This window comes from Dermacentor variabilis, chromosome 1 (assembly GCF_050947875.1).
Source record: "Dermacentor variabilis isolate Ectoservices chromosome 1, ASM5094787v1, whole genome shotgun sequence".
Classification (NCBI taxonomy): Eukaryota; Metazoa; Arthropoda; class Arachnida; order Ixodida; family Ixodidae; genus Dermacentor; species Dermacentor variabilis.
In genome coordinates, this window is record NC_134568.1 from 233,216,486 (window position 1) to 233,238,990 (window position 22,505).

Here is a 22,505-nt window from a genome sequence, read left to right on the forward strand (position 1 = left end):
CAGTTAAATTCTATCACTAATACTCAACCGTTCGTTGCAAAAAAACATCCTTATATTATAAGACAAAATGAAGTGCTGCTTGTCCAGTTCTATTTCATTTTTTTAGAAAGAAGAACTCATTGAAATTGCCCTTGACAACAATGCGGACGGTCGAAAGGTTTCATTTTCGTTCAGCTCCGCACTTCCCACGATTCGCATTTCACTAGTTTCATTATTGCATAGTGCTGCGCTTGTTGTGTTGTCTTGCGAAACTCACACAAACTGCAAGTAGCAAAGAATTCAACTTCTATGTGATATCACGGGATGCCTGAATGGTCTACAGCACTTCACCAAAAAAAGCAGCTAGCAGCGGTACCACCATCTGTTGGGTGCCGTTTTTCTCGCTTATGGCAGCAAAGGGTGGTGATGGCGTATGCAACGTCGCCACTCCCCTGGTTGGGGGGCAGGACATCTGAATTTCGGAAAAGGCATTCAGACCCTTCAAATGCAATTTTTTCGTAAACTACATCTTTTTTGTGGCGCGAAACAAGCATTGCGAGTTTCCTGGAATGGTATTTAAACAGTCCACGTCGGCTTAGTATTTGCCTTTAGTGTCCCTTTAAGCTATGTAAATGGCCCACCATAGCGACTCAGTGGCTATGGCATTCTGCTGCTAAACATGAGGTGGCTGGCTCGGTTCCCAGCTGTTGCAGTTGCATTCTGATGGGAGTGAAATTGCCAAAACACTCATAGTACTTGTATTTAGGTGGACAATAAAGAACCCCGGGTGATCGAAGTTAATGCTGAGCCCTCCATTACAATTACCCACATTACCCAACGTGCAGTTTAGGAACATTACATTCGGAATTTTCCATCTATGTTAATGAAACAATATGCGTATGCCTGTGAACTATGCCACAGAGCAACTTAGGCACTCCAAGCTTAGGGAGCACACACACTACCAAGCATTGTAAGGTTGCATTTGATCCTCCATTAAAATTCACATTTTACAAAATATAGACCCAGGAAATTTACTGTATAAACTGGCACCTTAAGTCTGTAAAATTTTATTTTATTTTCTTAGGGGACTTATATATACACATGTGCACGGTTTGGCTGATTTGTCCAATGGACCTCACTGTGGATACAGTGTCAAGAGCCAGACTTACTTGAGGGAGATGTATTACCATCATGAAATTTCAGAGAAATGGTTTGAATAAAGTATCCCGAGTTTCCAAATGTTTACTGCATCAACTGCGCTTAGTAAGGAATTCTTTTTCAGATGATCTTATTTGTGTTTTACACAAAACCCACTGTGAAACAATATTTCTGAACTTGTGCACTAGGTGCAGTGCATGGGAAATAAGGAGCACCCATGTAGAGCTCCTCCAGGAGGGCAAAGGCCTTGTGACTTCCTCCAGTGCTTGTAGCATGATAGATGTGTCTACATCCAGAGCATGCTTCTTGCACTTGAACACATGGCCCATTTATTTCATCATCACTTATCCAGCCAGCAATGTCCCCTATTGTGATGTAGTCGACTTGCTCTCTGTTTACACTCGTATCTCGAAGTACATTTAATTCTCCTAGCTTATGGTTTCTGCAGCATTTTTAACGCAGCCAGCCTACCACTGAATGAAAATAAGAGAACTGCTTGGCATGTGTTCCATCCTACATGTGTGCCACATGCATGTCGTTCACACGACACAAGACACCTCACATTTATATTTTTGTTTTGCCCTGCCTTGTGCTAATCATAGCGGCCTATGCATGATCAAGAGGCATCCTATGCATAGTCCCAAAGCATTATCAAATGAGGTGCTTCACACTTAACTGCTCTTTGAGACTTGTCCAAATAAGCCATTACGTGGCCAAATCCATTATGTGGCCAAAACTAGTGAGGTTTTGTGAAGCTCTTACTGTAACTAAAAGCACTCGAAAACATTAAAATGTACAAAGGTACGATAGCACAAGCACACCCTTTGGGGAAAGTGTTAAAGGGACCCTGAAACGATTTTGATGATTTTCTACAAACTTACTCAGTCGTTAGAGTAGGTCTTTCTGGTCATTGACACTTCTAAGTGCTCCGCGTAAAGCGTGTAATTTATTATAAGGTTTTAAAAATGCACATCGCTGCCGATCGCAGCACACTGCTCGGCGGAATTTTAAGCCGCCCCTACCCATATGACGGAAATCGCCCATGTGACGTCAGTGGGGCGAGCTATCTGATTGGCTGACCAGGGCGCGCGATTGATAATTTTTCCAACTTTATGGTAAACAAATGATGTTTGCATTAGTTGGAATGTTAGTTAATTTGCTTTTATAAAAAGAAAGTAACATAAAGAGAACACACAAGAACAATTTTTCAGTACACTTAAACACATCCGGCACACAATAAGTGGCGTCTGCTTGTGCTACAACGTACTCAATCTTTGACGAGAACTCCGCAGTCAGTGTCGGTCTGTCTTTTTGCGAGCGCTATGATTCTACTTCGTTGCGTTGTGGATTGCTAATGTAGCGACTGGCAGTATGTCAAGCTGCTACATCATGTCCTTCTGCAAGCCAGTAGACGAGCAGACTGGCAGCAGCGCATTGGACAGCCGCTATCGGATGGGCACCAGGATTTGCGCGATTGCGGCCGTCACTTTACACCAGAAGATTACTAACGCAATAGCGTTTCGCGAGTACGGTATTAGGGTAAACACAAGCGCAGGAGGACAGGGCCTGGCCGTGTCCCCTTGCGTGTCGTTTCAGGGGATGAACAGCAGTGCAAATGTGAATGGTCTGCGGTGCAGCCATCTGGTGGCATAGAGCTCAACCACACACAGTAGCAGTAACAAAATGTATTCTTCTTTGCTGCTGGTGTAATTCTTTTGCAGGAGTGTAATCGTTAACATATTGTTTTTGTAAATGTTTAAAATGTTTATACTTGGTTGGAGCAATATTAGCTCTTTCTTTGGCTGGTTAAGCTTTGCGCCAACAGGTGGCTGGACTGTGGAGACCGATCAGGCAGCTCACGTACGTCTACGTTAAAGTTCCTTCATCAGCTTGAGTTTATGCCTTCACCGTTCCGTCGAAACGTTCTGCTAGTGTGTGATTACCGGAATACCAGACAAGTTCGGCGCTACGGCAGAATGCTACACTGCTTCAATAGCTCTCACTTGGGGTTGACGGCCAAGCTGCTAGCGGAGACGTTTCGCGCGGGTGGGGGAAAGCTCCAAAACAACCGGAAGTGGACTATGTGACGTCGCATCGTGACGCAGAACCAGTGAAGGCGGAGCTTAGCCCCGTCCCTCAGCGAACGAGTTGAGGAAAAGCATGGCTAGGGAGGAGGGTAACTTGTAATCGCTTGTAGCTCCATTAATACGTAACGCTTCACTTAAATTGTGGTGCGAATGTTCTACTTAAGCTGTACTCTACGCGTCTACAAAATTTGTCCGAACCGTTTCAGGGGCTTTAATGCGAATAGGGTGGGGGCATTGTGGGAAATCCTACCTTTTGGTATTGCTAGGATTAACCCATTTCAAGGCTGTATAGAAGCGCTGTGAGAGAATTATTTGGTGTCTCTGGGGGATGCAATGTACAAGAAGTGTGTATGTACCTTTGAGGACATGCTGGCAAAGTTTCAGGACATATGAGGGAGTCACGAGATAACATAAAAATTGTGCTAATTATGGTGCACATTGAGGCTTCTTGGAAGTTCAGAGCTTGCTTTAAAATGACTGCAGTGGTGCCTCACATGAACTTAATTTGTTTCTTGGGCAGGCTCATTCTGAGAGACGTTCATTCTGCAGGACATGTTTTCTCGTTATTTCCTATGGAAAGCCTACTAATTAATTCCCGGACTTTGATTACCCTTTTCTTTAAACATTTTTGAAGGAGAGATGAGAGTGCCGTGAGAGTGAGGCTTGGCAGTGGAGAATGGAGGCCAGTCAATGCACAGGCGCGCCAATGTGTGGACACATCCTGGTTTATTCAGAGGGACTGAGTTTGCTCTGCGAGTTAAATATTGTGAGTGAGCCTGCTTCCATGTGCAAAATGTTTCCTGAACAATGCACCTCATTCACCCAGCAAGGCACCACTGTACTAGATGTATTGGCTTGACAATTTGTAGGGATAGTGTGCGCTTCCATAAAGGCACCAGTATGATTTCAAAAATGTTGAGCAGTTGTTGCAGTCATGATACATCAGCAAAGCACTGTGGAAATCGGAAAAGCACCTTTTAAAGTAGACAATTTGAAAATTGTTTGTGTAAGAATTTATTCATAATGAAACTTTGCGTACGAATGTTTCAGACACTCTAGGCATTCAAGCATATATTAAAAATTTTTGGGAGTTTGGAAATGCTAGTTTAACAGTGTTTTTTTCCAAGATGATGTGCTTCCAAGGTCACCACTACTGGAGGAGCCACTGGCATACTGAGGGAGCATGAGCTCGGTGTTTTCTGGAGATTACCCTATATTCAAGGGGTTTTGCAGAGGAGAAAATAGGGTGGGGGTACTAGTTGCAGTAATAGCTTTGGGTTGGATATTGAGTTGTGGTTCTCAAAGGTTACACAAGCCTGTCAATTTTTATGTCACAGAGTGAGTGACGCACTTGCTGAGATTGGACAGCAAGTCTATGTGATCGGCACTAATTAGCCAGGGGTCAAGTCGGCAACCTTATACTACGTCCAGGTTTTGTGAGTGAACAGGTGTACAATTTTTGTCACTGTTTGTAGTACTTATGTGCAGGAAAACTAGCAAACTATATAGTATATTTCGACAGATGTATAGCCAATGATTTCGTTCTGTTCAAACAGAGTGCGAGCATTTAACTGAGAAAACAAAATTTGCAAGGATGAAAGGTCACTTCTTCTCAGGGTATGGAGAATTGGTACCTACAGCACACTGTATACTCCAAAGCATAGGTATGTGGACACTGGTTCCATGGAAAAGCTTAATTGCTTGGTAACCTAGCTAGAGCCTCAAAGCCAAATGCAGAAGAATGGGCTATGAGGACACAGTTCACTCATCAATTATTTGCCTATGCCTAGGCTGCTGAGAAATTCGTTTTTTCAACAGCCTTAGCCCAGTCACTTGTACTCACGATAGTAGAGGCACTCGCATTTTTTGCCCTCCAGTTTTGTTGACGTGCATAAAAAATGTATCGCTATGTACAAATGTTTTCTGCTGCTATGTTACACATTGCACTTATTCAGCCAGGGATCACCCTCCGTAGAAGTCCTAAACTTTTAAGTTCTTTCTGGTTGGCTTAGGAATGGCACAATTAGTCTCTTGTTAGGAAGGTTGTAAAGCCACTAATTTATTGTGATATCCATGAAAAATATTGCACCTTGCTGATACAATACACCATGATAACCTGTCATGTTTCTTCTGGCAACAGTGCTGTGAACTTTTCAACAGTTAGCTGGAGATATAGCAATGATACTCAATTCTTCCTTGCATAAGAAATAAGCTCAAAATAACTTTAGATTGACGAGACTAGATGAGCACACAGTTTGTTTCGCAGAAGCACAGGAAAGCTAAGCACCTAGGAATTATTGCCGCTAACAGGACATGTCATTAAAAACAAGCCAAACACAAACCAACTGTGTATATCATTTGCCAAGTGAAAAAAAATGGAATGAAACTGAATGCTGAAGTTACATCAGCATGCTCAGAACTGTCCTGAACCTCTTGGTGGAGGAGGTGGCTGCTGGAATGTACTATGTGTTTTTACAGTAACATTGAAGGCTGGCTTCATTAGAATGTTCTTATGTACTGGTCTTTGACTTCAAGCTGCCACCAAACCATAACTACAAATGCAGCCAACTGCCACAAGACACAGCAAGAAAAAAAAAACAGAAAGCATGGACGAAATTCGTAACATACTACCAAAAATGCCCACAAGGCCTGCATAAAACTGCTCATGAATGAGCAGCACATTAGGTGCGTTTAGGTTCTGTCCAATCTTTAGGAACTTGTGCTCAGGAAAGCGATCTTGAATATCTTACTTATTGAAGGAATTTAGTACTTTTGTAGCAGGTTTCATGGGAACATAACAGTTTGTTATATTCTGAACTTTATTTTTCTGGATTTACTCGAAGACTGTACATTTTGGTGCCCTTGTCTGAAGCAACACTGGCCTCTTCACTACACTTGGCTACTTTCAAGATTTTTTTAGCACAGAAATGCTCTCCGTACTCCAGATGATTCAGTCAATTTGATCAGGAAAATGAGCTACTGTTGTGATGGCAAGCTGCACTGGGTTGCAAGAAAAGACGTGGTTAAACAGGATAATGTGTACACAGTGATGATTTGCAAGGTTAGCCATATGAGACACGGATGCAAGAGAAGTTAGTGTGGTCCTTTTCATTTCTCCCCATGTCTATTACGCCTCGCCTTTCAAATCGCGAATAGTTCAGCCACATTCATTTTTGCCTCTCGACAGTACACTTTCCCATTCTTTGAAGCTCTTCAAGCTGTTAGCATAAGTGGTGCTGGCTATTGAGGCAGCATACATTTAGGTTTATTTTACAGAATGTTGTACACCTTATGGCTCTCGCCTAATGCTTGCAGTCCTTTTTATGCTTTTCTTGTATTCATTATCCAAATTTTCAACTTTTATGAGCACACAAACAGTTCATATTGATCTTTCATGCTCACATTGTAGTGCTTGGCAGTGTACACTCAATACTTCAAGCAAAATAAACACCATCTATCAAAAAATTGTCAGCATTTTCACATAGTTGAGCACGTAGTCGAAGCCCTTATTGTGGTTCGTTCAGTGTCATCTTGTTTAACTGAAATGTACATCTACAAATAGTCACTGCTTTTTTCCTTCTCTTGGCTATGTGCACTTCTGAATGTTGTGTGTTTTTTTTTATAACTGAAATTTTGACAAAAGAGCAGCACAAAAAAGATAATTGTCCACCTTGGTCCAAATAATATTTTTGGATCACTGCAGAGAACCCTTTTAATGTGTACACACAGAACTCCCAAAAGACTTCTGGTACATCCTCTGGAACCCTCTGGAATGGCCCACTAAATTTAATGGGTAACAAAGATAATCGCAAGTGGCAATAACCTCCAAATAGGTGTTGCTGGCACCACTTTTTCTATGTAATTAAAGCATACATTGATAATGTAATTTAACTCAGAAATGCACAAGACAGTTACATATGTGATCTCGACACAGGAAGCACGTTTATATTTTAGCACATCAGGAACACATATCCATAGTCAACCAAAGGTCAAAACACTTGTTTTCTCTACAAATTTGGATGCCGAAAACATGCGACCACGAAGGCTCAGGTATCACAAACACACTGCTGCCACAGCGCCCAAAAAAGGGTCCATACTCATTGCATACTTTGTAGATAATGGAATAGTCACTTGCTGAAATACAGGTCATTGCTACCAAGCTCAGTTTGTGGCATGCGATGCCCAAGCACTAATCGTTGACAGGAGGGGATTTGCACTTGCATCTGAAATTGTGCACTCTTATGAACACAAAGTGCAAGTGCAGAGGAAGCAGCTTGTGACAGTGCCTGCTTGTACAGTGGCCCTTGTCGATGTTGTTGGGCTCTTTCAGATTGCGCCGTTCTGTCTCTGAGGACCACTTCAGTAGCCGCAAATGCATGCAGTATGCTGCGCCCGTCCGAAAGAACTGCAAGCAGATGTAGAGAGCGATGCACACCCCTACTACCACCCCTCTGCCGTCACCTCGGCACCCACCTTGCCTTTGGCCGGCTATAGTTTCTTGCGTCTCACCCAGAGTTCAATGGACCGACACATCCTTTTTTTTTTTTCTCTCTCTCTCTCTCTCTATCTATCTGCGCTTATTTTTCTGTGTATGCAGCACACTATCAAGTTATCATTTTTCTGTCAGTGTTACATGTTTTACTTGAGTTCTTCACTTCTGTGATGATTTTTCAAAGGTGTGTGAATGCTTAATGACATGTGCAAGATTACTGCTTCTGATTTTGTTGGCCCCTTTTGGTTTCCCTTCAAACACCCTATAGAACCACTGTTTGCAGACTCTCCCAGGCATGCAGGTTCATTCACTCTTGTCCACAATATTAATTTCTATTTTTATATCTCTTGCATCTCTTGAAAGGCACCTCTTTGATTGTGCTTTCGTCATTTCATTATGAAACTCGTGACACTTTTCACAATTCTGCATTTTCTCGCGTGTTCTGTGCCACAGCCCTCCATGCCAGCCAAAAAAGATGAGGGGAAAAAACATGCCTGCATAACTTGCAGTGCTATTCCACTGAGCATCATGCACATGATATTTATGACAAGAACTTTTTGCATGTTTTATTTTCTTTGCACTTTCGGTGGCATTATGTCAAGGTTGGACATTTCCCCCATGTTGCAGTCTTCATTACGTGTTACAGTTGAGCTCTGGTTTATTTAAGTCTGCATTGTAAATAACACTGTAGCCCTTATTTCAGTAGCAGCACATCCTTGTCATTCTGAGCTAAATGATCTGGTCACAACTGTTTTTAAGTGCACACATGCTTCACACATTGTTGTTACTTTATTTTTGTTTTCATCCTTTGTTGCATTGTTACATATTTTATTGCCATTACTGTTGATTATATAGTATGTTCAAGTTTTGTGTATCTTGTTTATCAGCCCAGCATATGTGCATGGTAGTGACTTCCTTGTTCTCAAGCACTTTATGCCTTGGGTACTGTGTTGCAGCTTGAACTTATTTCCTTTCCTCCAGAAGAAATGCTAGTAACTTTCACTCCTTTTCTCTGCTTTTGTTGTAGCTTAACATATTTATACCTTTATTGTACGTAACAATAATTGGGGCATGATTTTGTGATAAACATGACCAAGTAGCAAATTGTTTCTTCCTAGTCCAACACCTATTAGTTCTGAACCAGCATTTCAGTTACAAGTTAGTTTGTTTTGTCAGTGTTGGAAAAGAGAAATGAGATAGGTAATGTGTGACCTGATTATTATCTGTATATTTCCAAAGTCTACTTTCTTAACTAAGTAATAAGCACAAGAACTGTATGGGTTGTTTGTTATAGCTGTCACAAGTAGTATGTGATATGGGGAACTAGAGTATAGTCTGTACATTCCACTGAAAGATAACCACTCACTCTAGAGAATGAGCTGTTCCTTGAACATGACATTTTGTACTGTTACATTAGAAGGGATTTGTGAGCAGCAGAACACACACTAGAGATTAAAGATGTCGGGAAAGCCAATACCTTCTCATCTTGAACATGTGCCTTTAGATTGCACCACATAACACTTTCAGTCTACCACATAACCTGAATTCTCTCATCCACTAAGTGAGAGATTCAGCACAACCACCAGCACAACTTGTATACGCCAGTGGTCATCAACAAACATGCCTAAGATTACGCACACATATTTGCTTCTGCAAACTAATGTACAGTTGAAGCAAGTGCCTGATCTCAGTAAGTGGCCTTATACTGGTGGCCTTTCGCTTGGTCGTTTTAATAGTTTGAAGTGGTGACTGCTAGTATGCTGTCACCGATAATCTAGACTGCAGTCCTTAGGAATAAGAACTTCAAGCTTCACCTTGACAATAAGTTGTGTTTAGCAAAACAAACTAGCACATTGATATCAGTGTGTTGTGTGAATGTTTTATTTTCTAACAAAGAAAGGGGGCGTTACCTTTTTTGCAGATGTCACCCATTGCTTCAGCCTTGCGCACATATTGGTATGAAGTGTAATATGTTCCTGATAATGTGTTTCATCATTCTTTGCATTGCCATTACTATCTTTTGGTGGGCTTTCAAATACCAAAAAGTTATTTTTTTTATTTTGTTGATTATGTTATGTTTTGTTTTATAGTTTATGTTCTGTCAGAACAAAAACAATCTTAAAAAGTAATGACAGGGTCTTGTATTGGGAGAAATTGTAATGTGTGTCACCACTAAATTTAAATACATGCACCAAAGTGCTCAAGCTCGAGTAATGTGGGGTTCTGTGGCTCATTACGAGGGAAGTTCAGCATGCTGCAGCTTGAAATATCGGGTGCATGTTTGCATCTTTTCTCATGGTATTCTTACTAGGCAGCAAGTGATCCTTCCTCTGTGCATGCTCTCCTTCAGTTTTGATGCTCATATTCTTGGCTGTGTATCCTGTGCTCCCAAAAATTACAAATGTGCATTTGTTTCCATTTTGACTGTTTGCATTATATTCTAATTCTAGCCCCCTAGGCAGCCCTCATTTTGACTTGCATCAAGGGTTACCTACAGCTCCTCTTCTGTTTACTTCGTAATGGACACTGCCTTCATGTCAGTAGTTCATAGCATAAACCTGTTTTCAGAGACCTTGACCACTCCACAAATAGTCTGCACATTTATTTTCTTCCACGGCCTAGTTAATACCGTCAGTGTAGATAATTGACTACGTGTTTAGCTAGAGGCTCAGATAAAAAGTTTAACTTGAAGCGTGCTGTGCTCCTACCTTATATTTCCAATTGATGTCAAGATAAAGCTACACAGAGCTATGATAAATTTTATGTGACATGCACATCCACTAAGTTTAGACAAGAGGAAGGTAATCAAATTTTATTTGTAGCACTAAGTTTGGCACTCTGGGGTTATTGTCGAATAAATCACTGTGTGAGTGATACAGTTTCTATATCCCCTCTGCCTAGTTCTTGGTGTCATATTAAGAAAAGCACTTACTGTTGGCTTCATTAGTGCTGTAGCATCATGAATTACTATGCTTTTCAGCTTGAAGCACCTAGTTGTGTTAAAAGTTACCAATAACCCGTTGAAATAATTTGCATAGCGTACAGGGTTGCAATTGCTTTCACTAAGTGTGTGTGTGTGTGTGTGTGTGTGTTTGTGTGTGTGTGTGTGTGTGTGTGTGTGTGTGTGTGTGTGTGTGTGTGTGTGTGTGTGTGTGTGTCGCCTTTCCATTGGCTGAAGTTGAAGGACAGTACTGAATTTTTAATCAGGACTAGCAAAGCCTGGGAGTTCCTATCTTTATGAAGAGCACACAGAGGCTGTGATTGATAATCAGAAGCTTGAAGTTTCTGAGGAAGGAACAACTTGAGGTTAAAAAACTAATGAATGAGTATTCACTAAATTTTTTGGGCCATTTAAGGGCGTAAGAAAAGAAAAATAAGTAATCCTACCAAAAAATGCACACATTCTCAGTTTGATGCAAGTTTTCTATTCTGTTAAAAGAGGAGAATGCATAGAGAAAGAATTGCCATGCATTTCAATCAGTTGCACCTGTGTATGCACATATCCTGCAATCTGTCACCCATTCACATTGTGAGCCACATCACCCTTTCTGTACCAGAGGAAAAGACCAAAGTATACCCAATTTTTCAGCAACTTCCAAGAGCTTGGCCTCATGACTATACTCATTAGTGGTATAGAAAGGGCTAACAAAACAATTTTGATGTAAAACAGGCTCACAATCACTCGGCATTAATTTGCCAATCAGTGATGATAGCCAGCTATGAAAGTACCAGCCAATCTTGAAGTGTTCTCAAGTACGACCAGCTTTCTGAATATCTACTGGCGTGAGCAAATTAAAGGTTTTGCTTGAATCCATAAATTAGGAATGTGGCCAAAGGAAACCTGTATCCTCAACTACTTCATACCTGCGTCATTCAAGGGTGCTGTTATTTCATGATTCGGTGAATAAATTGTAGCTGCCCTGGCCTGAAATTCACCACTAATGATAAAACCCTGGTGAAGGTCGCACTTGGCTCATGCCTTAGGGGCTTATTTATTCACAACATTGTTAAATAACATTACCAAAGGCACTGTTATTTTCATGTCAGACCTGGGCTTTAGAAACTCGTGCCTTAAGTAGTGTTATATCATGTTGTCATGAATAAATTGTAGCTCCCCTGGGCCTGAATTTCACATCTCACAATATAAACTTGGCAAAGGTCACACATGGCTCATGCCTTAGGGGCAAAAAGCAACAAGCTAATTTGTCATAAATCGTATGGTTCTTGTTCGCGGTCTAAAATAATAGCCAGCTGTCATGTTGGCCTTGTTGCATCATTATCATGCAGATTTTTTCCATATTGTGATGACTATTTTGTGAGTATTGGGCATTGTTTTGCTATCCAATGCATACATAAGCAGTGGTGAGCAATCATTTATTGCAATTCAAAGGTGGGAATGAAAGTTTAGTGACTGGTTTAGTCTAGGCATTGAAATTGCCACTGGAAGTCTTAAAAATCAACATATTTATATTTTGCTCTTGCATTTCACCATTGCATATAGTCGTTATAAGATCACATTGAAATGTTAAGTTTTGCTCATTTGAATGCTGTTGGAAACATTTTTTTTCAGTTTGCCTTGCTTTATTTAAAATAATATGACGAGCTTTTTACCCAGGTACCCATTGCCAAAATGTATATGCCTTGAAAAATAAATTGATTTGGTAATGTAAAGCAGAAATTTCAAATGTGAATTTTGTTTTCCCTTTAATAAATTTGGGACGCTAGCAAAAATATTAGTCTGTTCCAGTTAGTCACTAGAACATAGTGGTGTAGGAGGAAAGTTGATCAGTTTTTGTGCAACCTTCGCATGATAACCTTGCTGTATATTACGTGCATCTTTAGTGATGGAAACCAGAACTTCCTTTTGAACTCTGCTTTTATTTGGCAGCCACTATGATGGTTATTGCCACAGCTCAATTTCAGTTCTTGGTACTGATGGTCTGAGTTTTGATTAAGGCTTTCAGTTTTCTCTGGAATGATACCAAAAGTTGCAATTTATTTTTTGTGTACTGCACATACATATATTTAAAGAGAATTGGGGTAACATTAAATCAAATGCATCATATCTCTGACATTTTGTGACTTTTGAAAGCCATGGTAAGAAACAATATATCTTAATGCTTCTGCCGAGATATCCCACTGCCACGGAAGGCCCTTTGTGAAACCCTGCAGGCAAGCTTAACATGGCTGTGAGTGCATGAATAAGACAATGACACTTGCACTGCAAGTACATACCGGGTGTTTCTGCGAACACTTCCAAAAATTCTTAAAAATTGCCTGTGGCAGATAGTACAATTGCAGTCCTTGAGCTGGTCTACTCAATAAGGCAAACATTACTTGCGCAATAAATTGAAATGCATTAATGCCTAATTCACGAAAATGTACTAATTAACTTTTTATCTAATTACCTTATGGCACATTGCAATTCAGAAATTGTAGCCAGTGAAACTGCAGGGCATATCCACTTGAAAAGAACTGTGTGGATGACGCTATCTTCAAGATATGCACCATCTAACTTGCAGTAAAGGTGCACGTTGTTCCACTAACTTTCTTAACAAAACATCATTTTATGCATTGAAGTGCAAAAGTAACTACTGCCAATGTATTTCATCACAAAGTTTGGGAATTAATATATTGAAATTGGTTGAAATTTAAATTGAATCCGCCTTGTGAACTCCACGGATAGAAATTGTAAATTGCAATATGTGCCATAAGGTAACTAGTTAAAAACTTAATTCATGCATATTTGTTAATTAGTCTATTATGCATTTTGATTTATCGTGCAAGTAATGTCTGCCTCTTCGAGTAGACCAGCTCAAGTACTAGAATTGCGCTATTTGCCACAGGCAATTTTTAAGAATTTTTGAAAGTGTTCTCTGAAACAGCCGGTATAAGCAGGGAGAGCTTGCACATGTACCACTTTACCATTCTTGCTTGAAGTAATAACCTGCAAGCCTGAACTTGCTTACTGCGAGAGTAGCCACAATTGTGTCGGCGGTGCCAGGCCATGTGGAAAACGCTACCGACTTACGTTTGCAAGTTCCAAAGTTTAAAATGTTAGGCAGTTTTCGTTGTTTATTCCAGTAGTATTAGGCAGCCCTGTTTTCTTTTATTTGACAAATATCATTGCATTCAGCTCGTGGCATTCCCAGAAAGATCGTAGTGCATTGTGTGTGATTGTCAGTCTTGTTTTAAAAAATATGGTGAGCCAGCAGGTGAAGGTTGAAGGGCAAGTTAATTGGCTTGTGCTGTAGGAGTGAAAATTCTTTAAGATGCCGTCAAGCACAAAAAGGCATAGTGGAATGCTAGAATTGAGCTAGTGCAAAATTGTTAGTTGCTGCAAGACTGAAAGTGAGAAAAGGCAGCTTGTTTCCTGGTCGCTGCGTAGGTGGCTCGCGACGACGAAGCTGGGCCTCTGAAGTGTTACTGACTTGAAGCACCCGTTTCCCTTCCCTCCCTGCTTGTGTTTTCGCAGACAACTCGACGGGAAGGAGAAGCGTAAGGAAAAAAAGAAAGGCCTCTTTTAGACGCCTGGAGGGAGCCTGCTCGACCGTGAGAAGGAACGGCCAGCCGAAAGGGACCCAACGCTTCCATTGCTTCAGTTTTTTTTTTTCTCTCTCTCTCTCTCTCTCTCTCTCTCTCTCTCTCTGTCTGCACTCCGGGTTCCTTCAGCCCTGGGAAGCGCTTGACCAAGGCGGCGGGATCCTTATTTTTATTTAATATTTCTGTCTGTCTCCACCGTACGCGCACGCTTACGTGAACGGTGCACTCTCGAATGGCAAAGGCGTCGGGAGGAACCAGTGGATAGCAGTCCAAACGCACGCCAGATAAGCTGCTTTGTGCGATCATTCGCCGTCAGTTCAAATGTGAGGACATGCGCACAGCTTTCGGCGAAAGGCCGTGCGTGTGGGCATTGGTAAAGCAAATGAACTGTGCAGCACATGGAATTGTTTCTGTAACTGATACAGCCTTCGCTTTTCTTGTTTCTACACGTGGGGGTCGGTACCTGTGTGGCAGGCGGGGGGGGGGGGGGGCATTTGCTTGCGCGCTTGTCTTCAGCGCAGAATTCAACGACGTCATTGTGTGCCAACGCCGTTCGCCGGTTTATGCTCCTTCCTCTATATAAAACAAAGAGCCGGGTTCGCGCGCTGCTGTGTTCAGATCTCCTAGCCTATGTGCGGTTCAAAGGTGGCGAGCCAAGCAGGCGACGCGCCTCGCTGCTCAGGCAGCGTCCCACTGCTGGACGCTGTTCTCGCTCAAGCACCCCTCAGATTTGTTCTTCACCTCAGGATGCGCTGTCTGTTTTCTAGCACGTCTGCTTTACGTAGTTCTACGTTGACGTTCGTCGCGGTCCGTTCAACTTAACGCACGACGGACGTGCCGTGCGCCTTTTCTGCGAGTGCGCGTGGTTTACAGTTAGGACGCTGTGTAGGTAGGGAGAGCGTCGATGCCCGACGCTGCATGACAGACTTCCTCCAGAAGGTTGTGACCTTATCTGGCACAGGCGGCGTTGCTGCTGCGTGCTGTCTCCGGACAGCCGTGCGACTTTCAGGCCGTTGCGCCAGTTCGTCGCAGCGCGGCGCCGCCTTCGCACACTGTAAACGTACTCGACGCTCATGAATGTGTGCACTTTTCGGGGTGCACTTCCTTTATTCCAACGCTGTGTGCTTGGTACTTACCAGCAATGCTAATGGTATCTAAAGGGGCAACCGCGTGCTACGCATGCCCGATTTTTTTGATGGGCCGAGAGGGATTGAATGTCCAATGGTAGCGTTGTTTTCTTGGCTGTGATGTGAACTACGCCGTTACCGATGAAAATGCGCTGTGGCCTGCGATCGCAACGTGGTCACCGCGCAGCGTGAGCTGTTGAAAAGACCTTCCGGTGTGGTTTGCCGTGTCGAGCCCACAAGAATTATGATTATTATTGCGTGGAGAAAGTGACATCCCCAAGATGGGTGTAGAATGATAGTGAACAACGCGTCACAGGAGGAGGTGTATCAAGGGGGAGGCGGTGGCCGAAACCAGCTCAAGCTTGTGTGTCGTTGCGCGCTTCTGTGTCGGCGCCTGTTTTTAATCGGCTGCGTTTCTTTTTCCCCGCCGGACGCGGAAACTGCCAGGGAGGGGAGAGAGCGTGTGCCATAGGCTCGCGGTGTGTTCGCACCTGTCGGAGGAACAGCCACACAACATTCCCTTCCGCAGGAGAGCGGCGCTCGTCCAATCCGCCGCCCGAGCCCTGCTTCGAGGCAGCGGCAAACGTGACAGAGCGCCGCTACCTGTACACCCGCGGCTTTTTCTTCGATTTGCACATACTATATATATACAAATTATAAATATAGTAAATATGTGTTGAGAAAGAGACTTGTTTCAGGTGGCCAAAGAATTCTGCTTTGCTTCTCTGGTATTCGCGACGTTCGAACTTTTTTTTTGCGTCTATGTGTGTGTATGTGTGTGTGTGTGTGCGTCTCGCTATTTATAGCCACGTGTAACTCGTCCACTATTTATACTCGGTGCCGCGACCGCGTGTCGTGTGGTAGGCGACTCGAGAGAAATGTGCTTCAAAGTGACCGATCTTTACTTGCTGTCAGCTTCCCAGACCTGTAAAAAATTTGCTTTGTTGTTTTTGTACAAATGAAACAAATAAACCGTATCTTAAGATTCCCCTTGCGCCTTTTGTGTGTGTGTCTTTCTTTAATCCGCCAGGCGGGCTACATTGGTGCATTGTGGCTGGTATGAACAGATGACAGACGCGCCCTAATGTTGGGCTATCACTGATTAAAAAAAAAAAAAAAGTGTACAGGCGATTTCGAACTTAGTTGACGGTCGAGCAAACAATGTATTCCCGTGTGAGTTTGGGTTGACAATGTGGCAGAGCCTCGGCGCACGGCACTCTTTATCATGTCACCTCTCGCGTGAGGGGTGAGGAGCGCCTCACTGCTTAATTTTTATTGCAATATCAATTACATGGACACTCCAGGCGCCTTTCTGCCATCGGCGTCGCCGTGAGTTTCCGTGTGAGTGAAAGCGTGTGAGGGTGAGCCAGCGAACGCGGTTCAATTTCGCGAGCGAGAGAGAGAGAATAAACTTTATTGTACGAAGGAACTCCGTGGGGTAAATCTCGGGTGGAGCCTTCTTGTAGAGCCCCACTTGCCGTAGCGGCTCGCAGGGCCTGGTCCAGGGTCGCCAGTTGGCTTCCCAGTGCCAGCTCGGAAAGCCGTGCCTCCCAAGACCACGTCGTGAGTGTTTGTGATGAGGTCACCCGCCTGGATACTGCCTGGGGTGGGCGCTCCTTGCACTGGTAAGTAATGTGTGTCAGTGTGCCTGTGTGGTCGTTACACCAGGGACATATCCCTGTTGTGTATACCTCTGGAAATATTGCGTGCAGTCTCGATATGTGCGGGTATGTATTTGTTTGAAGGCGGCTCCTGTCCCTGGCTTGTTGGCTGCTTAAGTTGGGATGGGGAGGAGCGCGCTTCCGTCTGGTCAGGCGTTGGCACTCCAAAATCTGCCTGCTAGTGGTGGTTTCCTCATGGTAATCTGTAGGGGGTCCCGAGGAGGGTTCTGCAGCTCGGCCAGCAAGTCCTCGAGCTACGCAGTTCGCCTCCTCGTTGCCCCCCAGGCCTGTGTGCCCTGGGCACCAGGCGACGGCATGGCCCTCAGTCAATCCGGGGCCCAGGATATCAGTGACGCACCTGGGAAGTGTGCCTCTGAGGTATAACCGACAGGCGGCGTGTGAATCTGTCTGGATGTATGCGGGGCGACCGCTTAGTTCTGCTTCTCTTATTGCGAGCGCTATGGCTGCTGCCTCCGCGGTGGCGCTTGATCTGGTTCGTATAGACGCGCAGGACACCACCTTGTTTTGGTTGGTTGCTGCCATTGCGAATGCCTGTTTTCTGGTGTAGAGTAAAGGCTAGCGTCGGTGTAGTCGGTATCAGGATCGCTCGTTCTCTGAGGAGTTTCCGTGCTCGCTCTTGCCGCCGCATTTGGTTGTAGGGCGGATGCATGTTCGTGGGGACCGGTTCCACGATGATACGTTCCCGCAGGTGCATCGGTACGATGACCGTTTCGTCTTCGCAGTATTGGAGGGTGAGTCGGTATCCCAGTCTTCGCAGCAGTTTTCTGCCCTGGTGTGTGGTGTTGAGTCCTCTTATAGCGATTACCGTGGCAGCGGCCAATTCATATGTGTTATTCATGCCGATCGACATGAGTCTGTCTGTGCTTGTGCCGTTCAGAAGTTGCAGTGCAGCTTTGTATGCGATTCTTATGAGCTTGTCGGTGTGTTCTATTTCGGTCTTGCGTGTAGCTTGAAAGGGTAAGGCGAAGGTGATTCGGCTGAGGACGAAGGTCTGTACGAAGCGTAATGTCTCGACTTCTGTCATTCAATCTTGCTACTCTAGCTATGAGGGTTGTAATACTCTTGACAGTGTGTTTGAGTTTGTCTATTGCCGTCTTTACGCTGTTACTTTCTTGTACGTGCATGCCCAGGATTCGCGCTACCGGGTCCTGTTGATGCCCTGTCCGGCAATCGTCAGGTGAAGGTGGGGCGCACGGTTGGACTGGGTGCGCAGTGGTCTTATTTGCAGGTATTCTGATTTGTTGGGGGTGCAGGTCATACCTGCTGCCTGAAGGTAGCTTTGAATCTTGTCTATAGCGGTTTGCAGTATATGTCTTGCCGTTCTCCATAGGAGCCCTAGGTTGCCTATAGTGTTATGTCTGCGTAAAAGGCACAGCCTAGGTTCGGTATATCCTCCAGTTGTAGGACTAGTTTTCGGAGGCCGATGTTAAAGAGGAACGGGGATAGGATGGAACCCTGGGGCGTGCCCTTCAGTTGGAGGTCGTATGGTGGTGAGTTTGTGCCGGCCATGCCAATCTGTGCCTTGCGATTGCCAAGGAATGCGGAAACATAGTGGAATATGCGCTCCCCGCATCCAGTGGCTGTGAGACCGTCTAGTATGGTAGAATGCGCGATGTTGTCGAAGGCTTTTCCCATGTCGAGCGCAAGGAGTAAGTTGTTGAGGCTACCTGGAGGTGGGTTGAGCACCTCCTCTTTGAGCAATAAGAATATGTCCTGAGCAGACATCCCTCGCCTGAATCCGTACATAGATGTTGGTAGGAGTCCCACTTCCTCTGTGTATTGTTCGAGACGGGCGAGTATAACTTTTTCAAAGCTTTTGCCCATGCAGGATGTCAGTGAGATTGGTCGTAGCTGATCAAGGCTTCTCCGCTTTCCTGGTTTGGGTAATGAGTACAATCTGCGCCAGTGTCCATTCTGTGGGTAGTTTTCCACCCAGTGTCCAGATTTCCTGATTGAAGTAGTCCGTGATGGCTTGTAATGTCTCAGTGCTAAGGTTCCGTATCATGGCGTTTGTAATGCCGTCCAATCTTCTTGACTTGGTATCGGATTTGCGCCTCGCTTGCGTTCTCCCGTGTACTGTTGTTTCAGTTCTTGTATTAACTGATCCTGTTCCCCAGTGAAATTCCCCTGCTAATCGTTGTAGGGTAGCGTTCGTCGGAGGGTAGCGTTTGTTTCAGTTCTTGTGGTAGCGGGGTCCAAAAAACTCCGTAGGATGTTCCATGTCTTTTTCGTGCTTAATGTACCTCTTAAGGAGTCGCAGAATGTACGCAAATTGTTATGGTAGATTTCCTGGGCGTATGCGTTTGCTTCCTCTGTGATCTCCGCTATACGGATTCTTAGTTTTCTGTTTAGCTTCTGTCGGCGCCACCGCTTGGCGAGGCCCCGACAAGCTTCCCAAAGGTGTGTCAAGTGGTCAATGGCGGGGGTGTCTGGCATAGGCTGATATATTTTAGTGTTTTCCTCATAGATTCCCTTGATGTAGGGAGTCCATTCAGTTATTGTTTCTGGTTTGGGCCCATTTCCTACTTGCTGTTGCCCTCGATACTTAGTCCAGTTGGCGAGTTTGGCTTTTCCGAGCGGGCGTCGTGGTTGAGCTGTTTCGTGGGTTATTTCCACTATATTGTGATCGCTTCCCAGGGTGTCGTCTAACACATTCCAGTGCATGGCTATAGCATTGTTGGTGATTGTAAGGTCGTGTGTGGTATCCCTGTTTACGCTGTTTCCCATACGGGTCGGTCTGCCCGCTGTCGTGAGGAGTATGTAGTCGCATCGCTGTATCGCCTCTAGGAGTCTCGTACCTTTGGGTCTGTCTTGCATATCCCCATGTCGTGTGCCATGCGTTGAAATCCCCTGTGATGATTAAGCGGTTGCGTGGTTGAAGCATGGTGTTCAGATGTTGGAAGATGTGGCCAAACTCTGCTTTCCGGTCTTGCGGGGGACTATATAGGTTGCATATTATCTGCTTTGGTCGTCCCTTTTTGGCTGGCCAGATCGTGACGATGTGGTGTGGAGTGTGTTCGTGTGGTACCGTTGTAAGTGTTGCTGCCAATTCCTTTTGGACGAGTGTCGCTACCTTCTGGTGGTTTGGCTCTATGTGTAATCTGTAGCCCGTAATCGCCTTGGGCCTAGCTCCCACCTTTTGCAGGCAGATTATGTCTGGAGGAATCAGCGCCGCCTGTATGTATAGTGGGAGTGAAGCGTGTTTGTTGTGCAAGGAACGGTAGTTCCAGGACCATATTGTGAGATTGTCTTTTGTTCGAGGCCGCCTATTTGCCATGATGAAAGGTGGTGGTTGTGCTTTCAGCGTCCGAGGTTAGCATGCTTTTGTCATCGGACTCCTAGGAACGCTGTTTCGTGTGCTTACGTTTACGCTTCGATTCTTTGTTAAGGGTTTCATGAACGTATCGCTTTAGTTCCTGAAATTCTACCAAGAACTGCTGCATTTGTACATGAGTTTGCTGCTGTATTTGTTGTTGAATTTGTTCTAGTTGTTGTACCGTGAGGTTTGCTTCTGGTTGTTGTGTCCCTGTGTGAACTGCAGTATCTCCAGGTGGTGTAGGTTGTGGTTGTGTGTGCCCGTTGTCTGGTGGTTTTTCGTTTGGGCTACTTATTTGCTGTTGAGTAGCCTGTACTCTGGGTCTTGGGGTTCTCATAAGCTGGGCCAGCTGTTTTTCGAGGTAGGCTATTTTGTTCTCATATCTGTCTAGGTGTTGTTTAAGTTGTTTGTTTTCTGTGATTACTCTGATATTCTACGTTTTGTGTGATGGGTGTAGGGTATGCAGGTTTGGGAGTCACAACCTCCGCCCAGCTTACTTTGACTGATGGTGTCTGTTGGGTGTGTCCATGGCTCCCGCCGATGCTTTTGCCACCTGCTGCTGGCGAAGTGTTGTGGTGGTTCTGCTGAGTTGGGTGTTTGTGCCTTTTTCCTTGGTGGCGTTCGGGGTCGTCGGCCCGGGGACCGCGAGCGCGACCGGGAGCGGCGCTTGTCGCCCGACTTGTAGGCTTCTTACTCTTCAGAGCAGAACCAGCGCATGTTCTTCGTCCTCTGTGGGTGGTTGTTGTTGCCCGGGGGGTCTTATGGGCGTGTTTGGCCTCCTGTTGTAGCTGTCGAGGTTTCAGTGGCTTAAGTCTCTTTTTGCAAGTTGGGTCCCCTGTGGGATGGGCCTCCCCACACGAGGCGCAACTAACAGCACATGGGAGTCCATCTGTTGGACCTGTCAGTCGACACAGCCAGCAAATAGGGCGGTCCTGATTTGGGCAGACGTCCGTGCAGTGTCCTTTCTCTCGGCAGACCTTGCAAACTTGAATTGTGGGTCTGAATGGGTAGCAACGGAGCTCCCCTCCATAATAATAGACGGTTCGAGGTAGCGTGGGACCGAAAAAGGTGATCGCTGCACTTTTGGTTGTGCTGATCATTCGGGCTGTGATGATCTCTACCCTTTGCGTTCTCACTCGGAGATGGGCCATGAGAGTGTCTGTCGAGATGTTCATCGGTACACCGTGAATGACCCCTCTTAGAGTGTAGTCTCCGTTTGCAGCGTAGGCGCGGACGGCGTGGGCCCTGCCATTCAGTACGAGCTTGCGTATGAGGCGTGTTTTGTCCGCAATTTCCTCGTGTTTGGTCGATAGGATCGCTATGTTTGATCCAGGATTAATTCTAAGGATGAATTGGTCATCCTTGAAGCTTGCTTGACATGCCTCTATGATTGCTTGTGCAAGCGTGGATGTGAGAATGTTCCTTAGAGGGAGGCCCTGGTTCGGGCGAATGACGATTTTGTAACCGTCCCTCGGCAATGGCGGTAGTTTAGGCAATTTCTTATAGGTTGAAGTGCTCGTCTGAAATTGGTTTTGGGGCCCTGCGTCGTCGCGTCTCCGCTCCAATGCCTCTTGTTTACGTTGTTTGGCGGATTTCACTGCCTGCCAGTTAGCGTTCCCTTCTTCACGGGAGTGAGAGTTGGCGTCTTGACTCGCCCGAGTCATAGTAGTCTTGAGCTTGGTCCATTTGGTCGTCCGCTATTCCATCCTGTTGTATGTGGTGGAATTCTCGCTCGGTTGCCGCGTCGAGAGCCATGGCTCTCGACTTTCACACCTCCGACATTCGGCACTCCACACCTCCGACGCGGCAACCTCCGGCGTCGTTGAAGCTGCCGTCGGCTTACCGCGTCGGCGTTGCGTTAGCGTTCACGTGGTGGCGAGCTGTCTGGAATCCCCCTGTCCTTCCAAGAAGTCGTAGGCCCACTTGGGTGACGTCCAGGTGTTCCTAGGAACTTCGTGAAGCTGGTGGTAAAGTTTTCCAGGTGTCTTCAAGCAAAAATTCACTGAAGAATCATGAAAATGCAGAGCGCGAAGAGAGCACGTTGGTACTACTTCGCACCCCCTGGCGCCTCCCCCCCCCCCCGGCGGCGGCTGCTAGGGTGCCCCGACGTCGTCGCCCGCC

General features: G+C 45.0%; 1 protein-coding gene across 3 annotated transcripts in view; it reads left to right on the forward strand.

The window, feature by feature from the left end:
• Positions 1-16,380, forward strand: part of LOC142559316 (septin-7-like) — a 114,996-nt gene extending 98,616 nt beyond the window's left edge. For 2 of the 3 annotated variants that reach the window (XM_075670942.1, XM_075670933.1), the window contains exon 12: positions 7,555-12,392. In XM_075670942.1, coding sequence (XP_075527057.1) covers positions 7,555-7,645 — 91 coding nt within the window. In that variant the 3' untranslated portion in view covers positions 7,646-12,392. Of the gene's footprint in view, positions 1-7,554; positions 12,393-14,191 lie in introns of those variants that run through there. The other variant, XM_075670938.1, reaches the window with a different exon arrangement.
• Positions 16,381-22,505: the final 6,125 nt, after the last annotated feature.